Source organism: Esox lucius, chromosome 11 (genome assembly GCF_011004845.1).
Source record: "Esox lucius isolate fEsoLuc1 chromosome 11, fEsoLuc1.pri, whole genome shotgun sequence".
NCBI classification, from domain to species: Eukaryota; Metazoa; Chordata; class Actinopteri; order Esociformes; family Esocidae; genus Esox; species Esox lucius.
The window spans coordinates 48544866-48571222 of record NC_047579.1 but is presented as its reverse complement, the minus strand read 5'-3'; the positions used below and the strand labels follow the sequence as shown (position 1 = coordinate 48571222).

The following is a 26357-nucleotide window of genomic DNA, read 5'->3' as shown; positions in this document are numbered from 1 at the left end:
TGCATTTTCCGGCTATAAGTACCCATTTCAAAAAAGGTAGACTGGGCTCATGAACGGATGCACATGGTCAGCTAGAAGGCTTCGATTGGCTGTGGATTTCAATTGATACTCAGTTGGTATTATTGAGAGGCCTACTAGGTGCGAAGTAAACATTCCTTACACCACCATCCTGCACTGTAGACAGAAGGCAGGATATATCCATGGCTTCATGCAGTTTACACCACGTTAAGCCCTACCAGCTGCATGACGCAGCATACATTTGTCAGACCAGGCAACGTTTTCCTAATCTTCAATGGCGATTACATGCCAACTGTAGTCTCATTTCCCGGTTCTTATCAGACGATGGCAATCTGGTCTTGCGAAACAAAAACATGAAATCATCATGACTCCTCTGTAAATGGTGTACCTGGAAAAGTTTCAATTGACCGGTAGCTCCCAGCGCTACATTCTATTGGATGTTATATTTTAGGGAACCGTACACAACATTATTGGTGGAGTGTGGAAGGTGTTTTTTTTCTTTAATCGCCTGTTTTCCGACTGGATCGGGGAAATTATTCAGTTGTTCAGAATGCTAGTTTGTGCTATGGCAGAAAATAGAAGAAAACATAGAAAAGCCATCACAATTCTCTGTTTAACACTTGGCAGTCTTGCTTACATTGTATGTGTGGTTTGGAATTCCCTTTTTGTCTATCCTGTCCGAGTAAAGCCCACGCAACTACATGTATCTTTTGGGTAAAAAAAAAAAAAAAAAGATTAGCAACAGCGTAATGTAATAAGCATGTTTCTGTTTTTGTGTGCTGGAAATCTTAAAAATAGCTTCCTTTAAATACTGAAGAGGTTTGGGCATGATACAGGTAAACATTGAATTATTTAATATTGAGTTGTTTGGCCCTTCATACAAAGAAGCAGAATATATGTAATTTCAAACTAATCCACCCTGAGAAGCTTGGGAACATACTGCATTGAAACATTTTTTAAGACAAATTCTTGGAGATTTTCTGAACCTAAAACAAAAGAAAAATACCTCTACACAATACGATCCCAAGCATTTGCGACAAATTAAGAATGAAACACAATGCATTTTACACAAAATGAAAGATCCACCAAACACCAGACTCTGATTTGAACAATACAAAGTATAATTTCTGAAACAAGGTATAGGAATCACTTTAATTGTGTGTGTAACTACCATGCTATTCATTTTGTGTCTCAATGATGATACAATGTATTAATGTGCAGGGGTACATACATACTGATACATTTATAGATAATCTTGTCTTCCCATTAACACAAGTGAGTCAATACACTAGATAAGCACTAACACTATTATAGGCATGTTTGAGGAACTTCGCACCTCCTTTGTTTTTGGTTCCAATTATAGGTCAACTAAACATTCAAAAGTAAGGCCCAAAGTTAGAATCCACGTGGCTTATAAAAGCAGACAACTTGTTAAGGCAATGGTTTTATTCTCTGAGCCTTAGTGACACTGTTACCATTGACTGTTTCAATCCATAGAATGTTCCTTTAGAGGAAAGATTGTTAACATTCTAGATTTCAATTATAGTTGGTACACAATTTAATTTCTTAAATGTTGGCCTCCTTTAAGACTAGCACAAAATGTACAAAGCCAAACATTTTGTCACACACACACACACACACACACACACACACACACACACAATTGTAATCACTTAATGACAAGCAACATAGTGCTTCATAACTGGTAAATGTTTCCTGAAGGATAATAAAGCAGGGATTTATTTATAAACGGGGGTGTCACCGAATGTTGCCAACACATGTATGCCAAATGGGATAAAACAATTCCCACTGACGCTTTTAGTCATATACAGTATGCCATTAAATCTTTTCCTCCTGGTTTCCAATGCCACCCCATTTGGTGGAAACAAAGTTTAAAGTCCTATTGAAATAAGACAAAAAATTTGGCCAAATTCATAATATTCATCAATACAATTTTTGTTCAAATCTACCGATATGGACCATACAGATGAGCCCAAATTTAGAAACACTTGCACTTTTCTTAATGAATTCAAAACAAAAACACCCAAATGACCTGCTGATTTCATGATGTTTCACACACAATTGAGGCTCGCATTACTGGTCAGCAAAGCAACCCAAAAACCTAGGGAAATGATCTGAGGATCCATACTTTAAATTTCACTGACGACAAAAGAAGCATTGGCAAATAAAAATGAAAAATATTTGCAAATAAAAAATATGCAGATTATTAGGTGTTTTAGAGTCGATTGTTCAACCCAATGTCCAAAGAAACGTCTCCATTCAGCGACGTGGGTCTTGCAGCAGCACAATAAACCCAAAGCACAAATGAGAGACATTATGGATGGTTCTAGAGTGGTTAGAGAAGGTCACAGATCTTAATAGTATCCAAAACCTATGGCAAGTGCTGAAAAGTGGGCCAAGTTGCCAGTATAAAGGTGGAACAAGCTTTGTTTAAGAAACAATATTTGGCTTCCACGGTATACAGAATGGTCAATAATTGAGACATTAGTAGGGCAGTACTGTGTGTGTGAGTTAAGACCAAGTTCTCACTTAGCCCTTCTGAAATGTTAATGACGTGTTTGATTAAAGAGGAAATCGTTAATCTTTTCAAAAGGTGTTACTAGGTGTGAGTCAGTTAAAAGTGCAGTCTTGTCTTCAAATTCTTGGTCTAGAAGTAACTTCTTTATTACCGTTTTTAATGGTAAATTAACAAATAAGGCACGTTCAACCCTTACCAGCTTAACCTACAGTACCCGTCAAAAGCTTGGACACTTTTTTTAGGCTTTGATTGGTACTGTATATTAACAATTAACTAAATATAGAACTAGTGTAAAAACAGGGTTTTCAAAAACATAAAAGGTCTGTTTAGAGATGCACTTGTGTGTCACAAAGGGTGGCAGTGGCTTCAGTCCTGCAGGAGAAAGTTATACTTCCCAAAGTCCAATTCGTCCGGCATGATGAGCATGTCTTCACGAGCCTTGGCCAGCTTTCGCCGCAGGAATTCCCGCCTCTCCTGCCATTCCTCCAGCTCCTCAGTACCATGAGCGTAGTCACAGCTCGCCCCCTCCGGACATTCACTCTCCAGCCTGTCAATTATATTGATTTGTTTTCTAAACATGCGTTGAGGGGAAACAAGTATTTGATCCCCTGCTGATTTTGTACATTTGCCCACTGACAAATAAATGATCAGTCTATAATTTTAGTGGTAGGTTTATTTGAACAGTGAGAGACAGAATAACAACAAAAACAATCCAGAAAATATGCATGTAAAAAAATTTATTAATTGATTTGCATTTTAATGTGTGAAATAAGTATTTGACCCCTCTGCAAAACTTGGTGGCAAAACCCTTGTTGGCAATCACAGAGGTCAGACATTTCTTGTAGTTGGCCACCAGGTTTGCACACATCTCAGGAGGGCTTTTGTCTCACTCTTCTTTGCAGATCTTCTCCAAGTCATTAAGGTTTTGAAGCTGACGTTTGGCAACTCGTACCTTCAGCTCCCTCCACAGATTTTCTATGGGATTAAAGTCTGGAGACTGGCTAGGCCACTCCAGGATCTTAATGTGCTTCTTCTTGAGTCACTCCTTTGTTGCCTTGGCCGTGTGTTTTGGGTCATTGTCATGCTGGATTACCCATCCATGACCCATTTTCAGTGCCTTGGCCGAGGAAAGGAAGTTCTTACCCAAGATGGCCCCATCCATCATCCCTTTGATGCAGTGAACTTGTCCTGTCCCCTAAGCAGAAAAACACCCCCTAAGCATGTTTCCACTTCCATGTTTGATGGTGGGGATAGTGTTCTTGGGGTCATATGCAGCATTCCTACTCCTCCAAACACAGCAAGTTCAGTTGATGCCAAAGAGCTCGATTTTGGTCTCCTCTGACCACAACACTTTCCCCCAGTTCTCTTCTGAATCATTCAGATGTTCATTGGCAAACTTCAGACGAGCCTGTACATGTGCTTTCTTGAGCAGGGGGACCTTGTGGGCGCTGCAGGATTTCAGTCCTTCACGTCGTAGTGTGTTACCAATTGTTTTCTTGGTGACTATTATCTCACCCGGCACAGCCAGAAGAGGACTGGTCACCCCTCTGAGCCTGGGTCCTCTCTAAGTTTCTTCCTAAAATTCGACCTTCTTAGGCAGTTTTTCCTAGCCACTGAAATTCAACACTACTGTTGTTTGCTCCTTGGGGTTTAAGGCCGGGTGTCTCTGTAAAGCACTTTGTGACAACTGCTGTTGTAAAAAGGGCTTTATAAATAAATTTGATTGATTGATTGACTATGTCCCAGCTGCCTTGAGATCATTGACAAGATCCTCCCATTGTAGTTCTGGGCTGATTCCTCACCATTCTCATGAGGTTAGATCTGGCATGGAGCCCCAGACCGAGGAAGATTGACAGTTCTTTTGTGTTTCTTTCATTTGCAAATAATCACACCAACTGTTTTCACCTTCTCACAAAGCTGCTCGTCTTGTAGCCCATTCCAGCCTTTTGTTGGTCTACAATCTTGTCCCTGACATGCAAATACATTTCAAAAATTTTGGACATGCGTTTTTCTGGATTTTTTTGTTTTTATTTTGTCTATCACTGTTCAAATAAACGTACCATTAATATTATAGACTGATCATTTCTTTCACAGTGGGCAAATCAAATACTTTCCCCCCCTCACTATACCAGTACCATAAAAAAGCATTTGCCCCAGTTAGATTCTGAATTGTCTTATTTTCGACAATCAGTTTTTAGTAACCTAATATAAATATTATTTGGAAATTAACTGTTCAATTAAGCTCCTGATTTAACATCAATGGGGTTTAGGTCTGTTCCATAGTTTCTATTAGTACTATACAGCTCTGACTGTGGTTTGGTGGAGACACAGACCCATAGAAATAATCAACAACATTGTATTGTGGCAACCTGTTTGTGGACAATATCACCTTGATGTCTGTCTACTTCCTGCATTGTCAAACCGATTAGTGGAAACTCCACGGTTCTCAAAACCAGTTCCCTGCATTACCTATTAACATCCAAACCAACAACAGGTATAACAGGATCGCAACACTACACTGAACAAGTTAAATTGGAAAAAAATTACTGTAGATGGCTAGCTAGCTATACAGTACCTGTAATGAAAACAATGACTCCAAACACTCCATGGCTGGTTCGTTTCTTTAAAAAAACACTAACAGTTGAATACCCAACCACTATGGTACGTGACCTACATTCTGTAAATCAAAATGGTCATTGTCGGTGCAGTTCGTCCATCACAACATAACTGTAAACAGTTTTACTAACCAACAACAGGTATAACAGAGTTGCAACACTACATTCAATGTGTTAAATTAGAAAGCCATCTGCAGTAATCTCTATCTAATAGCTATACAGTACCTATAATGAAAACAATGACTCCAAAATGGTCCTTGTCGGTGCAGTTCGTCCATCGCAATATAACCATGAACAGTTATACTTTAGGCTTACTATAATGTAGCCACTGAAGCTTGTAGCCAGCAACGTTTTAGCACATCCTGAACAAATCCTAATGCCTACTTTGTTTGGTCCGTGGCGAGGATTGAACCCCGGTCTCTGCTTACGCGGTCCAGCAAAAAATATATCAAATAACGAATGGCAATGTCATATCGGCGGCATTTTAAGCTCTGTGTATAAGGAGCTACACAGCGCATCTCATGAGTTTGTGGTGAGAAAGGCACAGTCCTACAATAGAGACCCTTCGCTGGGTAAATGTTACCTGGGACAGAGGGCGAAGCGGGGCCCAGGGAAGCGATGTTTCCAAATCGGACTTTCATCCTCGCCTTCGCAGCTAAATACGCGTTCCTTGTGCTTCTTTGTGGAGATGTGCTGCTGCCACTGGCGCTCGCTGTGACTATGCCTACCGCACAGACGACAGTGGAAGCCACTCTGGAACACACAGACATTAGAAAACACACAACAGACACAATCACACAAGTCACACAGACTCCAAAAGAAACGTGCACATATTAAATCGGGTGGTTTAGTTTGGTAACAAGAAACCAGGCAAGCTTAGTTCAGCCGGCCCGCGGTAGAAAAGAGTTGCCACCTCGAGTTTTGAACCCGGGTCGCCCACGCGAAAGGCACAACTTCAGAAAGACCAGAAACCCTCTGCAAGAAAGCAGAAAGTGGGACCGAAGTTTTAAAGCATGACCACAACATGAAGAACATAGCCAAAGCTACAGTGGAGTGGGTAAGAATAAAAAGGCAAATATCCTTGAGAGGCCCAATCAGAGTCCTAAACTAAATCTAATAAAATAATGCAAGCTTGAAAAATTGTGTCCATCAACACTCCTCAAGGGACATGACAAAGTTTAGTATTGTAAATAAAAATATTTAAATATGGCCAAGTGGCACCATTATGCCAACAAGCTATTTGCCAGAAGAAGGTTCCTACTTTCATTAAATATTAAAAGCCCCTGGAGTTTGCTATTTGTCATTGGAACTGGGTTATATGGTCAGATACATTTTTTATTTTTGGCCAAAATTTTTTGGCATAAAAACTTGTATCATGCCATCATGGACTCTGTCAAGTACCAGGAGATTTTAGACCAAAATCTGTGCATCTGCCAGGAGGCAAATTGTGTGTTGTTGTTTGAATATGAACGGAAGGAATCCACAGACAACCCAAGCCCTTTTTACTGGAGCCGATAATTCTCGAGGGAACTACAAGATAATGGAATACGAGCATCGAGTGTACCCTCTGGATTAATAAACAGATGTACAGTTACATTTTATGCATCTATCTAAATCTGATTCAGGGAGATGAGCAGAGGTTTGCTCTTAAGTTTTCAGTTTAGAGTTAGTTTGATGTGGTGAGCATAGATTTCTTAGTCTCTGTGGAACAAATGGCTGGTTGGGCCACAGCACAGAAATAAAATGTTGGGACTTTTTGGCTGACTTCCCCAGCTGACATTTTTTGTAACATAAGAGCTACTTCACAACTTGTCTATGCCAGCCATCGTTGTGTACAGTACATTTAATTCTCATGCCATTGTGTGGGGCTGCTAACAACAGGGCATGCAGTGCAGGCATAATGGATTATGGGGGATTATAGTTACTTAATGTTCTGCATGACATATTGAAGATGTTCTTGTTAAACACTTCTATAAGCACTCCTGTAGTGCCCCACAGTGTGTTCTTGATCTGATTTGTATCACACTTGTTTAAACGTTTCTCCAAATTGTGTGTTGCGCCCACAAAGAAAAGTTGGCCAATTATTTCTAAAAAAACATTGGGAAATAAGTACAGGACTGAAGGTTGGTTGCACAACAATGGTTGGTGTTAGACAGATATTACAAAAGCGGTCATATGACAAACGTGTCTGGTGGATAGGTTGTGTGAGTAAGTGCTTTTCCTCACCATTGGGTCTGCATAGTCGGTTGGCATGACGATTTGCTTCACTTCCGTGTTTTGCGCGAGCACAGGGTCTGACTGACGGTTTTGTTTGGTCATTGTGAGCCAAATGTCGTACATCTGCTGCATGTCCTTCACTTCAGGAACAAGTTCAAAGAGAAACATAAGCAACAATACTAAACTGTACTTGTGGAGATAAAAATAAATAAATATGTATAATATATAAGATAATGCTGCTCACAGATGCTCCCTAATGTGGAGCTGAAGGTTAAAGGGATACTTTAGGACCATTATCTATGCCACCAGTCAACTGAACTAATGGATAATGTTGTGTCTCGCTGTCCAGTGCAAACAAAGTAAGAGGTTGTTTTGCAAGCCAATGCAAACTAGCCTGAAAAACCACAGATGTAAAGCATGATCTATAGCGAGGACCATGACTAAGTATTATGCAAGCAGATACAATACAAATCTGGTAATTGCACCAAAGTTCATTACAAACGGCACAATCGCAAGTTAGCAATTTATTTCAAGCTGCACACAGAGACACAAAATAGCAACCATGAGTTAATCTGATTCTGGTTTAGGAAGGCATGTGAGGCCTGGTTGGAGTATCCCTTTAAGTTGATCAGTGTATGGTGATCTTACAGCCATTGTTCTTCATATAGGTCCACACTTCCTTCTCCTCCTCACTGTGGGCAAAGGTGCAGTTCCCAATGTAGTGGCACTTCTTCAGCTTCACTACATGGGAGCATATCTGAGGGGGACACCGGACATGATACGCCATTACAGGCAAACTGTGAGATGTGTGGAAGCCAGTTTGCCCAGATTTAACCAAACAACCAACATGAGCACACGCTAATACACTGTTAAGAGTAAAGTGGGTTAAGCAGACACATTGCTAACACGCGTTTGAAGAACATTTATACATCTAGAGTAGGACTGCAATAGCGAGGGTCAGCACACACATCATACTGATGAGGGTATGTCTTGGCGGCAGGCAACGTCCGCACCATCACCCACTTCTTTTTTTCTAAGGACTTCACCAACAGAACCCGACGATCCTTCGTCCAACTAAAATAAAAAAAGAGAGGGATGAGAAAAAAGGCGAACTTGCTGAATTTACTTTTGAAAATTACAAGGGGCTTTGCTGCACACACTCATCACCTTAAATTATAAAAACAGGAATTCATTATGTTGCTCTTACTGCTGGTAACTAACATGGCAACATGTATCATGGGGGGCGGGTTCAAAAGCAATTTCCCCCTCTACCTCAGCTCACTCATCAACAACTGCTATTCTGATAGTAACCTGCAGTCTGGTAGATATCACGTACAGGTCAACAAAAACTTCACTCCTTCAGAAACCAACCAAGCAGCTGTTTTAGCAGGTGCTATGCATCAAATCTGGGTCTTGCTGTATATAGTGTAATTAGACACTATTAATAGTTTATTTTCCTTGTATATATATATATATATATATATTTTTTTTTTTTAAATCTAAAATGTTTATAGAATTTAAGTGGTTCTATTTATTGTTCTGTCGTCCTGAAACTGTACACCTTCAGCCAGTTTGTCAGTAAATATGAGAAAATGTTTTCAGCTGATTTACAATCAGTGATCTTCCTTGTCCCCATGTTGAACATTTGGTATTAAAAACACACACCTCTGGCCGTTCGATAACCTGTGGTTGAATCAAACAGAACAGTGCATACTACAACAAGGCCTTACCGCCCACATTTCTGGCCCCCCCATCTGACTAGGGATGCTAATTATAGGTAGGGTACTGCCTCACCTGTGCCTGGCCTTGGCTGTGCAATACTTCAGTGCTTTATCTGCTTCACTGATCAGCCCATCCCTCCAGCACAGACCACAGACATACTTCATGTTCAGGTTCAATTTGTTGCCTCCTCCGCCTTTTCCGCCTCTTCGGGTCTCACTACCACCACCACTTGAGGATGAAGATGTTTGTGTCTGATGTTTCAAGAGTCAAAAAGGAAAAAAACAGAGATGCAAAGGCAGTGAGAATCAGACAGATTACACCAATCACCACATTTTGATAGAAACAAAATAGATCCAGACCAAGTTCTTTTCAACCTTCTGTTTGTGTGCGTTTTGCTCTTGTTTATTCCAGTGTTGTTTGGATTCCTGCACAATTTCTTCATGAGTGATGCCTATAGAACAGACACATGCACAGAAAATAGGTGCCTTGTCAAGATTCAGACACCGAAGACTAACCATTTAATAGTCATGAACTGTTTTCCTAGAACTCCAAAATACTGAATGATTTGGGGTTTAAAAAAACATTATTTCAAACATCTTTGTAACTAACCACTGTATTGCTGTCACCATCATAAAAACCCACACGGTAATCAACGAGCATGCCAAGAGTGTTTAATACCAAGAAACATAGGCCTAACCTTTGCTAAAGACATGAGAACTACTTCCACATGGTAAGATGAGTCTAATGATACAGACATAAAAAGCTGTGTAGACATTTATGTTTTTAGGAGCTAATTGCTGGTGTTGTTTACATGGTTTTACAACAGCAAAAACCTAGGAGTTGAGAAGTGAGCCCACACTGTACAACATTATTTGGGCAGAGTGCTTGTTACCAATACACTTTTGCTATTCAAATATAGTAGGAAATTCTATTTCATGTGTTTATTCTTTATCCCATAATATTGAATGCCGTGCCATGTTAGGCATGAATGTATATCACAACTATGACTCAAGTCCTATCCAAAATATGAAAGTAAGAAATGATACCTGTAGCCATTGCCTATGAAAGCTCTGGCAACAATGTGTCAATAGAGGATTGCTAACCTCCAGTCTATTTAATATGGATCATGATAGTCTAATATGAACATAGAAGGCCAAACAGTCAATGCCAATGCTGATCATTATTCATCACAACCAAGTATGCAACATACAAATATTTTGCGCACCAACGCAGCAGGAATTTAAAAGTAATCCAAAAGGTAATAATCTATAGTTTTCTAAAGTATCAGTAAACTGATTCCAATATTTTCCCTGGTGGATTACAGTGAATTGTTTCTTCTTTTAATCCATGACTGAAACAGCCCTGATAAAAGTTTCTGATTTATACTGATTCAGATAAAATAACAGTTCTGTTAGATCTCAGTGAAACATTTGGCACTGTAGTTCATAGAACACTTCTAGACAGGCTGGAAAATTGGGTAGGACTCTCCAGGACAGTCCTTGATTGGTTCAGATCTTATCTAGATGGCCGGAGTTACTTTGTCACCATTGGTAATGTCACCATGAATCTGATAGGGTGGCTATGTCATGCAGAGTTCCCCAGGGATCAGTTCTCGGACCGCTTCTGTTCAATTTCTATATGCTACATCTGGGCCAAATTCTGCAGAACAACAACATTAACTACCACAGCAATGCCAATGATACTCAAATATATACATCTTTCGAACCGTATGACAACTCCATAAACTCACTGTGTCACTGTATAGAGCACATAAATACCTGGATGAACCAAAACTGTCTACAATTAAACCAAGATAAAAGATTGTGTTTGGCAACAAAAATAAAATAACTAGTATTAGTAAAGAGCTGGATTCTTGGGCCCTAAAAACCAGGGATCAAGTGTGTAATCTTGCTGTTCTGATAGAACTCCCATTTAAGTCATATCAAAGCGGTCACCAAAACAGCATTCTATCATATTAAAAATATAGCCAGAATCAAGTGCTTGGTGTCCCAAAAAGAGCCATGCTTTTATCTCTAGTAGGGTTGTTTACTGTAATGGCCTCTTAACTGGACTCCCCAAAAAGACTGTAAAACTGCTGCAGCTCATTCAGAATGCTGCTGCTAGAATGTTAACCAGGACCAACAGAACAGAGCACATCACTCTGGTTCTTAAATCTTTGCATTGGCTTCCAGTCAGTTACAGAATAGATTTTAAAGTGGTGCTTTTAGTTTATAAATCACTGAATGATTTAGGCCTGAAATACATTTCTGATATTTGAAGAATATAAACCGAGCAGAGCTCTTAGATCCATGAACTCAGGTCAGCTAGTAGAGTCCAGAGTCCAGACTAAACATGGAGAAGCTGTGTGTAGCAGTTATGCTGCACACAACAGGAATAAACTACCAGAAGATCTTAGACGTGCCCCAAACATATACATTTTTAAATCCAGGTTAAAAACACTTCTCTTTTCACGTGTCTATGACTGAGCACTTAAACTTAACCGCGCTGTTTAGCCCTACAGCTTTTCTAGCTTCCTATGTTTTTATCCCGTTTTCATTCTGTTTTCTTATTATGATGTTGTTTTGATGTTTTCATTTGAGTATTTGTTTTTATGCAATTGTATTTTTATATTTTTCTTTGTAAAGCACATTGAATTGCTTCTATGTATGAATTGTGCTGTATGAATAAACGTGCTTGCTTGCTTACTCTGCTACCATTTTTGTTGCTTCCATAAATCGGCTGCTCTTAGTCCAACCAACTTCTTCAGTGACTATCACTTTGCATCTCTAACCTCATCCGCAGGCCATTGTTTGCAAAAGTGTCCGGTAACGAGATTGCCATAATTCTGCGCAGGCACTAAGCCAGACAGCTCATGATAATCAAACAGTCTACTGCCACCTGGTGGACATACTTCTAATTGTCTATATTTTTTGTGGGAGACCAGCACTTTAACTGCCATCTGCATTTCCACAGGTTCTCGCATTCATCAGGACAACAGTGAAACGTACATCCCTCTGCGTCTGAGTGTTAGTGCCCCAATCCAACTGTACCATTGTCCTGCTGCAGCTTCCAGCATTCAAGCTCTATGACGGAGTGGGCGAAGGAACAGCTGTGGTCACGTTGGCAGCGGTAGCGCACTGCCCGGCGGCACATCTCCAACTGGCACAGTGGGTTCAGAGGGCGGATCCTGGTGTAGGACATGCTGCTGGACCTCACCACATGAACCAGGCACCTGAGGAGGGAGTCGTACTGAGGTTCAGGGGGACTGGGGCTGACCGTGTGGGAGTGAAGCATGTGTGACTCACTTCTGGTCATCGAAATGGTGTCGGCCCGCAAGGTTGGAGCAGATGGATGGCACCTCCTTACTGCGCTTACTGATGATCCTGGGCCTACTGTCATAGCACACCTGATTAGAAAGAGCGACAGGGGGGAGAAGTAGAGCGACAGGGGGGAGAAGTAGAGCGACAGGGGGGAGAAGTAGAGCGACAGGGGGGAGAAGAGTAATGTTACATGGCACATGTCACTAGTCAAGTTTGTTCAGTCCGGAAAACGATACGTTTGGTATCCGGTCATTTTTTTCCCAGGACACTGCGCCCAGGTGTTCACATCCTGGTCACAGCAAACCGGCAATGCCCGGGGGTACAGCATAGACTGGTGCAAATTGGCGTTTGGCTGGATGCCGGACAGGCATGCCTTTTCTCAGCACACTAGTGACACCTTGGCAACAGAGTCGCTATAGGGTTTGTGTACTAGTGAAAACCTCCTGGTTAGGCCAGGTGTGATTTTCCGAAAACTAATTTCCAACTTCAACTGTGACTAGGCACGGCCAAAACGGTCAACTGGACATGACAAAATGTGATAGGAAAAAAATCTGAAACGTTTACACACACACACACACAGAGTTGGAGAGAAACGGATTACAAAAAAACAGTAACTGTAATCTGTTACGTTACCAACAAAAATATTGTAATCGGATTACAGATACTTTTGAAAAGTATGATTACTTTTGGATTACTTCAATTGAATAATAATTGGAGGGTGAAATAATTGACACATTGTGTGTTTGAGTTTATTATTTAATGTTATAAAACATCGTTATTTGAACCTAAATATGAATTGCGCGTCTCAGTTGTGTGTGTGATAATCATGCGCGCAAAGGTGGACGCGCATAACCAGTTTAGTGACGTGCCAGTTTAAATTTCTCAGGTTTTGGTTGGTTGGATGGATGGTAAAAACAGAGTTTATCATCGATAATATTAGCAGAGTCATATAAAATGTTATCTACTCATAATTCTCAGAACAATGATAGGCAATAGGCCTACCTGGTGTTACATCTGTTTCAAGTTTCAAGGTTTATTTGTCAAATGCACCGAACAACACAGCCAGGACGAGTAGCACCAAATACCTTTTACAGCAGTTGTTTAATAGTTTAGGTAACATAGCTGTAACATGGCGCTGCCTTCAAGATAAAACATTATATGGAATTTACCACGACATTTGAGGAGAAAAGGCGTGTTGGGAAGCACTCTGCCAAAGCATGACTATTTGACACGGCCACATCAACTCCGTCCATACAGGTAGGTCATGTGATTCTGCTTGCTTTGCGTCTCTGAAAATTGTGTTTATTGGTTATAATTCACTACAGACTCATTTACTTTAAGCTAAGTTCAGGTTTATAATCACAGTTCATTTCTCTCATTTGTGTTTTGAAAATGCATCACTGGTGGCCATAATAATTGCAGGTTACTTTCGCGCAGGTAAATCTTATTTCAATGCGGGTGTTCAGGATTGCGTGCAGGGGGTTTCTGCAACATTTTGACAATGTTAGTTGTGGAGCAAATCATCAGACTACTGCAGATTTAGTTTATGCGTGAAAAGCTAAGGATACCTTAATTTTTATATACAACAATTTCAATACCCTTTGAGTAATTGCCATTTCTTTTTCAACAATGTTTTGAAGCAATGAGAAACATGAATAAAACACAAATAACAGAACAGGCTTAAGCATCATTAGATTTTGGGTTATGTTCAGATAAAAAGTCAGGTTCTGGAAGATCGAGGTTTTTTGGATTAATTGGAATGACTGAATATCTGACAGATCTTTAGGGTGTAATGTACAGATGTAGCCCAATCATATTGAAGTAAAAAGCAATGGTTTAGAAACCCTTTCCAAAGGCACTGTAGCTTACACAACCCATAAGGCAAAATGCGAATTCTGTTTTTAGCCAGCTATGTAAACTCTAAAATGTATTGATCCCACAAAAGGTGTTCAGTTGGTTATAGGCTATTCCTATTTGATTTCCAATGCCTCTTAATATGAAAGTAATCTAAAAGTAATTCAAAGTAATCAGATATTGTTACTGAGTTTGTAACTGTAATGGATTACTCTTTAAAAAAAAAAACTACCCAATGATGCGCACGCACGCAGGCACGCACCATGTCGTTGTTTCGTGACGAATTAAAGACAACTCCCGTTGAAGAACAAATCTGAACCTCTACTGCTTTTAAGTAACATTGAATGGTTTTTTTCCTGTTGTAACATGTTTCACAACTAAAATGTTTTGTGTGGCAAAATGAATACTTGCAAGGAGGTGTTGTGTGTGTATTCATCTCCTACCCCACAGAGATACATGAACATGCCGTTCTGCAGCTGCAGCAGGCGCGTGATGCTGAGTGTTGTCTTGTCGTTGGGGCCCTGCCGTTCAAACAGCAGCTCTCTGTTCAGGACCTCCTTCCTCTCCAAAGTCCACACATCCACCTCCTCCTGGCAGTACGCAAACGTACAGTCCTCGCCGTACTTACACACCTGAGACTCGAGCACCTCTGCAGAGAGAAGGAACTTATGCGCTACAACATAGGCAACACAGACAAACACAGGCTAACACTTTAGAATGCTTTTCCCACAGATTACCACAGCAATTTGACCTATGTCAAAACAGAAACACAAAACACAAAACACACACACACACACACACACACTTCAATCTGGTTTTTCGCACCTTTGCAGAGCATGAATGCCCCGGTAAAGTTCTGCTTGGCAGGACGGGGCCGCACTCTGTTCCAGACAGGGTGAGGTAAAGCTTTGATCCTACACAGTAGAATGTTCTGCTGACAACGGTGGGCCAGGTGTTCCTGGTGTTTATAATCTAAGACCCCCGGACCTGACAAAGACAGACAGGGTGAGACATGGATACAGTTTGAGTGTAACTTAAGCTGACTGTTTAACTACTCCTAAGCTGGGTGCCGGGTCATCATACAAAGCCACACATTATTTAATGTTACTCATAATTATATTTAAAAAAAACATTAAATCAATTTGCTTTCTCTTTTCCCATTGTCACATTAACTAGAAATTAAAGGAGCACTTCACCCAACTTTGTTTGCACAACAAAAAGCACAATACTACATCACTGTGTATTGAAGGACAAACAAGGTCTAAAAAAATCCTTCATTGATAGGAACATCACTGAAATACATCATATGGCTCTATCAGCAAGATATATTGATAAATGTACATTTGGTGTCAATATTTCTCCTCTTTTAGGAAAGACTAAATGTGAATCTCAAACTTGCCTACTACCTATTATGCCAGACTAGTATGCGAGAAGATTAGTATCTCCCAATCCATAGTACGCTGAAAATAGTATGCCAAAAGTTCCCGGATGGTCCACTATTTCTGCTGGATTATCAAAATATGCACCTGCGCAAGCATTTTGGGTGCCCAAGCATTTTGGGGTAATATTAGACCACAACCCACTGCGCAGTAAAAGAGGAGAGGTTTTCATGATTTTCCTGTATTATAAAAAAGTAGGTTATCGTCACCTATATTGAAAGTTATTGCATCAATGTCATTCACGAATGAAAGAAAAACAGACGCTGTTGTGCCATGAAATGGAATAGTTTTGGCAGTGTAAAGTTTGTCTCCAGTCTAGCTAGCATGGGCTAAATTCTTATGACGATTAATGTAGGTGTTTCTAATAACATAAGCAGTAAGTTAGCAGTATCTAAGCAGTAAGACACTAATATTAGTCTACTGGCTTTTTAGCGAAAACAGACAGTGGCAAAAGCCATGCAGTTTGTAGATGCCATTTGTGGTGGAAGTAAATTTAACACAATGCTTAAATGGTGTCAAGCTAAATACTCAAACTTTGCGTGATGTTAATGCGCGACAAAATTATGAGATGCAAATTTATTACGAAGTAGTATGAATCAAATGGTCATAATACTGGCATACTAGCATACTATACACTAACCACGTACTTCATCACCCGTGAAGTACGTAGTTGCACTACGTAGTATGCGATTTGAGATTCACCTAAACGCCTCTAAGGCAAACTTCATGCTCTGCCATAGTCCCTCTCCTTCCTCTCCACATGTTAGAACCGGGGGTTACTGTACAACGGATCTGAAAGTCAGTGGTAGCTGGATATTATTGATTTTTTTCCCTGTCTGGTGAAACAGTACAGTTTGAAGAATCTATTTACTAAATCACATTTGGAACACAACAGTTTATCAACATAAACTTGGCAAATAAGTATCTTAATTCTATTGATTTGTGCCTTGCTTCTTGGGAGCAATTTCAGTTAGTAAGGGAAAATATTATTTGATCCCTTGCTGATTTTGTAGATTCCAAACTCTCCACCATGGTCAAGACCAAAGAGCTGTCCAAGGATGTCAGGGACAAGATTGTAGACCTACACAAGGCTGGAATGGGCTACAAAACCATCGCCAAGCAGCTTGGTGAGAAGGTGACAACAGTTGGTGCGATTATTCGCAAATAGAAGAAACACAAAAGAACTGTCAATCTCCCTTGGTCTGGGGCTCCATGCAAGATCTCACCTCATGGAGTTGCAATGATCATGAGAACGGTGAGGAATCAGCCCAGAACTACACGGGAGGAGCTTGTCAATGATCTCAAGGCAGCTGGAACCATAGTCACCAAGAAAACAATTGGTAACACACTACGCCATGAAGGACTGAAATCCTGCAGTGCCCACAAGGTCCCCCTGCTCAAGAAAGCACATGTACAGGCCCGTCTGAAATTTGCCAATGAACATCTGAATGATTCAGAGGAGAACTGGGGGAAAGTGTTGTGGTCAGAGGAGACCAAAATCGAGCTCTTTGGCATCAACTCAACTCGCTGTGTTTGGAGGAGTAGGAATGCTGCCTATGACCCCAAGAACACCACCCCACTGTCAAACATGGAGGTGGAAACATTATGCTTTGGGGGTGTTTTTCTGCTAAGGGGACAGGACAACTTCACCGCGTCAAGGGACGATGGATGGGGCCATGTACCGTCAAATCTTGTGTGAGAACCTCCTTCCCTCAGCCAGGGCATTGAAAATGGGTCGTGGATGGGTATTCCAGCATGACAATGACCCAAAACACACAGCCAAGGCATCAAAGGAGTGGCTCAAGAAGCAGCACATTAAGATCCTGGAGTGGCCTAGCCAGTCTCCAGACTTTAATCCCATAGAAAATCTGTGGAGGGAGCTGAAGGTTCGAGTTGCCAAACGTCAGCTTCAAAACCTTAATGATTTAGGAGAAGTCATTAAGGTTTTTTTTGATATTCTGTCTCTAACTGTTCAAATAAACCTACCATTAAAATTATAGACGGATAATTTCTTTGTCAGTGGGCAAACGTACAAAATCAGCAGGGGATCAAATACTTGTTTCCCCTCAATGTAACCGTCTCGATCATGAACATACCAACTGTTCTTTTTGTGTGTTTTATTTACTTGTTGGTTCTGGAATTACAACTGGTAATGACTGTTTGCTTGAGAATGATTGTACGTTTACACACAGCCAACAATGCGTAGACACAGTGCCACGTGCTGAAATAAGGGGGAACTTCTGAAATGTATACTGGCTAATGTGGAAAATCCATCTGAAATGTGTGTGTCTATATTTCTAGAATTTCCTTTTCTCTGTTGTGTTTGCACTATCTTCAGCTCTGTACCAAGGTACATTAATCGTACACAAGACCAGGCGAGAAACAAACAGGCTTGAGATGTCTCCCCAGGGAATAACAACGTAACTGAAATTGGCCTTGGGGTAGCAGACTTGTGCATGCGCTGTGTCTACAGCTGGTTGATAAATGACTCAGCAGACCTTGATATGTCTCTAGGTATATTAGAAGAACGTTCTAACAGGGAACGACTCACTGTGACCAATTCATTTACAACTATTTATGGAGATCCGTTAACTAATTAAAATAGAGATTAATTACTGACAATGAGTGTACCGGAGTGTGAATATTTTAAGAACCCACAGTTGCAATTTTCCTGAACACATGTCAGAAAAGGTAAACATGTTGGCAACTAGAAATATTGAACTAATGCGTGGTTTTCTAAGACAGAAGCAATAATGTATAGCTTATTAAAATATATTTATTTTTATATATTTAAATAGGTTATATATATATATATATATATATATATATATATATATATATATATATATATATATATATATATATATATATATATATATATATATATATATATATATATATATATATATATATATATATATATATATATATATATATATATATATATATATATATATAGGGATGAATATAACTTCCCATTTGAATCAAATTAACAACAGGGAAAGATGGAAGGAATGTGTAGAATTTTAGTTCTTATTATTACAGTGTGCAGGAGTTCATCTGATTTTCAACTCAGACATGTCAGAAGCACTGAGAAAAATGTCATTATATTTAACAATTAGTTCTTGAATGGTCCTACTCCTTTCAGTTTTATTTTCACCCTTTTGAGTGTGCTTTATATGGTTGGGATAACGTTTTTCAAAAAGACAAGTTTTAAGTCTCCAGAGGATTTTTAATAGAGGACAGTATTAAAACAAGGAAGAACAGAGAGGAAATAATCTGCGCCATGGTGTCCTTGTCAGTGTTTTCAGTTAGAAACCAACTAGGGGAGGGACACAGTCTGAGAGCTGAGAGGGAGGATATCATGTCCAATACTGTACCGATCCAGCTGTAGCAGGTCGCACATGCCTGCTTGAAGTCATGGGTGGCTGCCAGGGGGTTGTAGGTTAACTGAGGGAACTTGGAGCCCATCTGGCCATTCTTTACCACCTACAACCATTGGTTGAATTCCTGTCATTATTCTAGGTATGTCTTTGAAATCTTTCTAAATATTATACTTAAAACCAAACAAAACCAAAAAACCTGAGCATGAAGCCATCAAAGGTTAACTGCACTGATTGACAATGTTCTGAGTAACCAAACGTGAAAACACATAAATGGCTTACCGTGTGGCTGGACTTCTTTGGCGAACGCATTAAATCTGTACACGATTGAGAAGAAGAAAGTGAAAATGTTATTAGAAACACCTGCATTAATTTCAGAACTTTCCAGGCAATAAACATTCCAAGAAAAATAAGGTGACAAGACACTATTGGCTGTCAATCAACTCACCAGGCAGGTTGAACTCAGACAGGGAGTCAAGCCCCTCCCCCCCCACCACCACCACTGGATTGGCTGACAATGTGCCCTCTGGTGGAGAGAAACTGTCTAGGGCATCAAGTGAATCGAATACCGTTTTGGAAGCGGGGGCATCATCACCAGCAAGGCCCGAAAGGGAATCCAGGTCGTTTAAGGTATCTAAAGAGTCCAGTGTGCCCGCGGAATCCCCCCCACCCACGCCTGGAAAGGTGTCCAGAGAGTTGAGCTGGCTGACGGCTGAGTAGAAGAAAGCTGGGGGTAGCCGGGGAGTGGGGGCCGGCAGGCCTGAGGGGAACTGGAGCAGTTTGGGCCCCCCGGTTGCGGATGGGGCGACGGGGGGAAAGTCACAGTGAGGAGAAGCCTGGATGAGAAGGCAAAGACCATAATAAAAGTGACTGGTCTGATTTGACAGGTAAATGGAAGCCATATCAGAATACCACACTGACCAAAAGACAGAAACTCACAGTACAGTCAGAAACATAGGGCTTGTCATTGAGACAGTCCAGCAGGCTGTCCAAATCATCTCCCATCAGTTCGTTGTCACCCAGCTGCTCTGACTGAGGTACTGAGAAAGGCACCCCTAGGGGGCACTGGACAGGGCTACCCAGATGTTTGGAGTAGACCAGAGGACCAGAGGGACGGGGTGACGACTCATCACTAACTAGGATAGGGTTGGAGAGAGACTTACAGGAGTCAGCTGTAGGATATGGAGAGAAGAGAACATGTTTGTGTTTCTAGCAGTTACTGATTTGATTTGCTATTATTACATTTGACACACTTTACATCACAGCGCGACAGGTAAATATTCCATTCTGGTCAGGAGAACATCTACCTGATGAGATGTCACTCAAGGAGTCCAAACCGTCACAATACATCTGGAGATGAGGAAAGAAAAAGACACCGGCTTCTGTTTAATTGACAATAAATCCCCATGTAAACCCAGGTAACAGCAGAAATGTCTCCAAATCTAAGTGAATTGGGGTAAGCTGTTCCACATGCCTCTCCTGCCACAGGAAGTGCACTGCCATTACTGTGCTTAGAGGTGGCTGATGGCTCCTGCAAAGGAAGCAAATGTGTTATCCAAAAAAAAAAAAAAGGGACAACATGTCACAGACTTGATTTCTTCAGTTGTCATTAATCCAAATTTAGATTCAAACCAGGATATGACAAGGCAATGGAAGATTGAGGACAACTGAATCCACGTCTATTATGATAGAAGGCAAGTTGCCATGATGTTTGAACACAGGCCTTCAGCTTTAAAAAAGCGATGCTCACATGTGTGCTGATGTACGCTTTGCGTATCTTCAGGCCCAGTTTGTTAGCTAGCTCCTGTGCCAACTTGTTCACTTGTTTGTCCTGTGGACAGCACAACATCAGGTTTTAGAACAAGCCCTTTGGATGGGATTCATTTTACAAACATTTATTCAGACCTAGATGACAGACAAAACAAATAAAGTACCCCCCCCAACCCTAAATTTAATCTGGTTTAGCTCAACCCTTCTTTCATCTTTGTCTTACATCACTTTGCCTATTAGCAAATTGCCATGTTTACACACACAGTACCATGACAATTTAACCGGTTCCCAGGTTACCAAGGAGAGGACAGAGTTATCGAAAGAGAACAGATCGACTTTGGCCCAATTAGACATTTGTTAGCGACGTTATTTAACCGCCAGCGCGGTACGAACAACTCACGTTGGGGGCACTGAGCAGGCAGGCCATGCTGCAGTCGTAGGCCTCTCTGATGTGGCCCAGCTCCCGCAGGCAGAGTGCCTTCCTGTGGAGTGCTTTACAGCTGCCCTCGTTCAGTGCCAACGCCTTGTCGCAGTCCTGCACGCACTGCTCGTTCTCCCCCTGGCAGATTAGGGGAAGGTGAGTGCTCTGCCATACTGTCACAGCGTAAGACACACAAAGGGCTTCCAGTGGCACTTGCATTCCATTCACCATGGAATTACAATTAACATAAAATACCAAGACACTCACTTGGCTGACGCTTTAGTGACTAACGCGAGCGACTAAGGGTCTCACGCAAGCACCATGGAATCTTCCAGACTGTCACATTATCAGCTCAGGTACCAATCCAGCAAGATGCTGATTACTGAGCTAAACCGCTAGAATTAGCTCTAGGATTCAATTGTATAGGATTATTTTAGTGCATGTTAGTCCTATCACACTTTGAAGCTTCATGGTCCGTTACTCAGTTCTACTGTGTCCTTGGTTATTTTCAGGTAAAGTTGCTGAACCACTGTACCTAAAGCAGTGTATACCTTCATAGCATTTTCCCACAATGACAAGAAAATGTACTTTAAAAAAATGACAACGTGGGGAAAGTATCCACCACTACTCCCCCTAGCATATTGCACCATCATCCAATACTTTGATTAAGTTCATAATTGTACCATGGTATAAATTAAACTAACAATGTACAACCTACAGAAATAGTACATTTCTGAAATTAAACCGGTTTGGTCCTGGTCAGTCCCTGGGTTGTAGACCAGTTTCTGCAATTCGTTTGTTCATTCACGTTTGTCAGCATTATTATCTAACAGCACCTTTGGAAAACTAGAAACCAATGCAAATTGTTTTAGTATTTTAAATTTAAAACCCTTTTCTTTTTTTTTTATGACCCACCTGTGTGATCAAATAAAAAAAAACATGTAGAACATTAAAAGATGAATGCATGAGTCCTGGTTCCACACCACTGTGACTCACCACGCTCTGGTAGGCAGCTGCTCTCTTGACATACAGGCTCTCCAGCAGGGCTGAGGGGATGTCCAGAGACTCAGCCTGGGCATAGTAAGCCACGTTAACACCCTCACTGAAGTCCTTTATGGCCTGCTTCCACGCACCCTCACTGAACGCCGTACTCCCCTCCTCCAACAGGTTACACACCAACTGGGTCAGAAACCCCTACAGGGGCCGATGGAGGAGAGGAGAATGGAAAGGGAGTGACACAAAGAAGACGGGAGAAGCCAAAGGACACAAATGTCTAATCAATATTATGTCTGGGACTGTTTTGGTAAATCATCCTGCCGCAACAACGGAAGTGGAGACAATATTTGTCGAAGAAAAGCATCCAGCTTTCAGCCCCCCACACCAAACATTAGAACATGTTCCAGCCCCCAGACCAAACATTAGAACATGTTCCAGCCCCCAGACCAAACATTAGAACATGTTTCAGCCCCCCACACCAAACATTAGAACATGTTTCAGCCCCCCACACCAAACATTAGAACATGTTTCAGCCCCCCACACCAAACATTAGAACATGTTCCAGCCCCCCACACCAAACATTAGAACATGTTCCAGCCCCCACATTCTCTGAACCATCAGGGGGCTGTGTAGATAAAGTATCTGAAGCAAGGTCAATAGAGAAAACACAGCCAGTGCAATAATTAATCCATTCCTACCCCATAGCCTTGAGGATCTGGATAAGGCAAGGACGACCTAGAACACAGGAGAAAAGAACAACAAAACGAGTCAGTGGGACTGTATCATGGTTGATGGTCATGTGACTACTGTAAAGGAATAGCTGATTTTAGGAATGATGGTGTTTCCCCCCCCGCTAGTGTCTCCCTTTTGTACTGGGTTGTACAAAAACTGTCCATTAAGTTGAATTTGAACTTACTGTGCTGAGTAAATTAAGACAAAGTATCCAGCAGAACCTAATTACAGTACCCAAAAATGTTTCCCTTTTGTGTCGACATGTCGCACGAGTAGTATTATTTATTTATTTGACATGAGGTGTGCTGAGATCAGTTGGGTCTACTAGTTCAGCATCAGACATTTAATTGTTCCCCACAATTAAATCTGGGAAGGAGGAAAAGATGGACTCAATAACCCACAAACTCCACCTTAATGGACTTTGTAAAATGCCTCTCTGGCACCAAATGACCAATCCGCACAAAGCTTGATGAGCTACATCTAGGGTCGCTAAGTGCCATTTTGTCCCCTAATTAGTATCTAAAATAAAATAAACTATTGACCAAAACATTCATGCATGTGTGGTCTGGCACATAAATGTATATGAACCAGTCATGGACTGTATTGTAAAAACAGTTTGTCAGTGTGTTGCAAACACTGTCAAGATCTCACAGTCTTGATTGGGCTTGCTAATCAAGAATTCTCAGTAACCAACACGAACTTGGTGAAAGCTCACTTACGACAGCTGGGGCTTGTTACTATAGGTGGTTGTGCTAACTCAGCTCTCCCAATAAGGAATAGTGTCCTTTTCACCTTTACAATAAAAAGAATACAAGGCCCCTGCTTCTATTAAGACATCGCCCCAAGGCTCAGTCTACCACACATAGATGGAGACTAGGAGCCTTGATGAGCTGACATTACATCCCATGTGCCTGGATAAAGAGAAGGGAAAGACATTGACCATGGAATACATGGCTATTGTCATTTATAGTGCATTAGGTAAACAGAATAACAGGAACTCTGAAGGACTAATCAGAGTACTGAAATACATTTTACACGTCAGAAACATACTAAATCCAGTTATTTAGTAGTTTAGGAAGAACGCATTTCTTTGGTAGGATAGGCTATAAAATGTCTCCAAATTCTAAACCATAAGGTTAGCTAAAATGCCAAGCTAGCTGTTATCTTGTTAGTCCTTACAATAAACAGAGAAAGCTCTGCCTGTCCTGGCCCACCTGACTTGTAGCTAGTTACTCAAAACATGTTTGTTTGCTAGGTCATCAATATACCATAGGCAAGGTAGGCAATAATAATCATTCCAAATTAAACATTGTAGCTAGGTAATTATATACTTCCCTATTAAGGCTAGGCCTATCTAGAGTTTCTCCTTGATTTAATGGTATATTGAAGGTTTACTACAGGACTACGTTAGAAAACATCTGTTTAATTACATATTCATTTAGAATGTTGGTCTGGAATTGTTTAAATTGTAAACGCTTTTGTCAAAGTTTGAATTGGACAGATTCTGGCAGGTTCCATCCTGTTTCCTTGTTTGAAAACACACATTGTCAATTATTTAGACATCATCATCCATTGTAATCCTTAATTTGCAGTTTCTTTTTAAATGTCATATTTTGGGGAGTGCAATAGTTTTTGCTGTCGGTGTTTCAAAACTGCCGATGGTTTCTTGATGTAAAAAAAATTACTTCACCCAAGGGAGAGGTCCTGTATGAACTACACCCCCTTCGAGAGGTACTGGGTGGTACCACCTCAAAAGGTTAACATAAAAGCAGCTGGCATTGCTCCAATTTGGCCCTTGAGAGTTAGAAGTGTTTTGAAGGTAGCTTAGTCATTCAAGTCAAGAGTTCGCTGAGCATAGTTTTAGTAGCCTAAGTGTTGTTAACGTTTGTTGTTAGATATAACATCAGCCAATTCATTTTTCATATTTGCACATAAACTTAATCGATTATGATCCAGGCACCACTGTATGCAACTCCCATTTTACACTAGAATGCTTTGCCAACTGGATGGAATTTGAAATGGGATTTGTTCAAAAAGTGAAATTGTGACAAATTGCATTGCCTCAAAATGTGGCTTAGTAATTGTCCTAAGCCACATTGTCCTCTACAAACATACCTTTGCAACAAACCTACAGCACACATTCTGTACATACTGTAAGTGACAGGTTTTTTGCCATTCCCAAAATTAATAACAAAATTTAGCTTCGGTGTCTTACAACAGCTCACAAACTACCAATTTGAGTGACAGGTGGTTTAAGTACAGTAGCAATCGTAGTCCTCTCCTTCCGTTATCTCGGCTCCAGCTCCAGAGGCGCTTGAAACCAAAACCAACGAATCAAATTCTTAACTGAGGATGTTGGCCATCAGTTGAACCAGGGGATTTTGGTGGGGAGATCATAAACCTCATTAGACCACCGCAAATGTAGCATTTGATTGCAGGGACTCGCTATAACTCACTGCATTTTAGCGCAATCAGAGCAAGCTAGACACCGACAGAAACGTAATCCACAGAAATTGGCCGTAACCCCGCAGTGAGCAAAAAAAAAACTGCACAATGTTTGGGGGGCTGGATCAAGCATTTTTAAACGTTTGACGGGGTGGGACAAAACTAAAATTAAGGGTGAGTGTTACTCTTAAAACGTTTCGAAACTAAATCATTGTTTGGGCGGAATGAGTTTCTATTGGAAACATTCTGGTTGATCCCTCCCGGTTTCGCAAATAAAACGTTTGTTTTGGCCGAATGAATACACCCCTGGCTTCGAACTATTTTTCTGCAACCAGTTCCTCGGGTAGAAACACTTGTGTGATTTCATAGGTATTGTAGGGAATGTTTTATTCTCACTGTATGAATCCCAGGGCTTTCCTTATGTCCTGCTGGCGCTTCTGACGGTCCAAATCCATTATCTGCTAACTGTAAATAGAAAAGGGCCATATCAACTTTACTGAAATTTACAACCTCTAGCTAACTACCCACATCCGCCAGATAACTGACGTTAGCTATACTGTAAGCATGCTTTAAGTTTCAAAGTACTTAGCTAGCTAGCTGTAGCTGGGCAGAATTCAAGGAAGTTATAACCCACCTGGATATAAAAAGCAAATAAATTCAGCGTTTATTGCTGAATGCAGGGAGGATTATATCGACCAGGAACGGAAAGCTGTTTCATCAACCACCCACTCAAACAGTACCATCCTTTGCAACGGTATTTATTTTAGCATGGATGTGAACATGAGTTTCACTTCCAATTCCACAGCTGAACAGATAACACCATAAAGAATGATAGAGGCCTGTAGGCGGTTGTAGAATGGCGCTAACTTTTTCCGAATGGTGCCCC

The 26357-nt window shown here is 40.9% G+C and overlaps 1 protein-coding gene across 2 annotated transcripts; it reads right to left on the bottom strand.

Moving 5' to 3' along the window:
* Positions 1 to 1116: 1116 nt before the first annotated feature.
* zc3h7ba (zinc finger CCCH-type containing 7Ba) lies at positions 1117 to 26278 on the bottom strand. Of its 2 annotated transcripts, none has more exons than XM_034295065.1 (23): positions 26106 to 26278; positions 25868 to 25936; positions 22993 to 23029; positions 22295 to 22492; positions 21278 to 21436; positions 20858 to 20938; positions 20582 to 20638; positions 20415 to 20457; positions 20047 to 20279; positions 19556 to 19943; positions 19390 to 19424; positions 19105 to 19213; positions 15111 to 15272; positions 14729 to 14934; positions 12417 to 12517; positions 12162 to 12343; positions 9471 to 9562; positions 9184 to 9362; positions 8358 to 8463; positions 8038 to 8146; positions 7399 to 7529; positions 5756 to 5925; positions 1117 to 3104 (listed from the first exon to the last, which is right to left on the bottom strand). In XM_034295065.1, exons 2-23 carry the CDS (start codon positions 25924 to 25926, stop codon positions 2924 to 2926), a joined length of 3018 nt encoding a protein of 1005 aa, XP_034150956.1. In that variant the 5' UTR covers positions 25927 to 25936; positions 26106 to 26278; the 3' UTR covers positions 1117 to 2923. The 2 variants fall into 2 exon arrangements, with proteins under 2 accessions (XP_034150956.1, XP_034150957.1); XM_034295066.1 differs by having other exon boundaries at positions 9486 to 9562.
* Positions 26279 to 26357: the final 79 nt, after the last annotated feature.

Excerpts from the sequence above, each read along its gene's own strand:
- zc3h7ba (XM_034295065.1), bottom strand. The coding sequence starts at position 25,926 with ATGGATTTGGACCGTCAGAAGCGCCAGCAGGACATAAGGAAAGCCCTG. Across the intron at positions 19,944-20,046 it reads CCTATGTTTCTGACTGTACT|GCTTCTCCTCACTGTGACTT; the intron begins GTGAGTTTCTGT and ends CTTCTCATCCAG. Across the intron at positions 12,344-12,416 it reads CACCATTTCGATGACCAGAA|GTGCCTGGTTCATGTGGTGA; the intron begins GTGAGTCACACA and ends CTCCCTCCTCAG.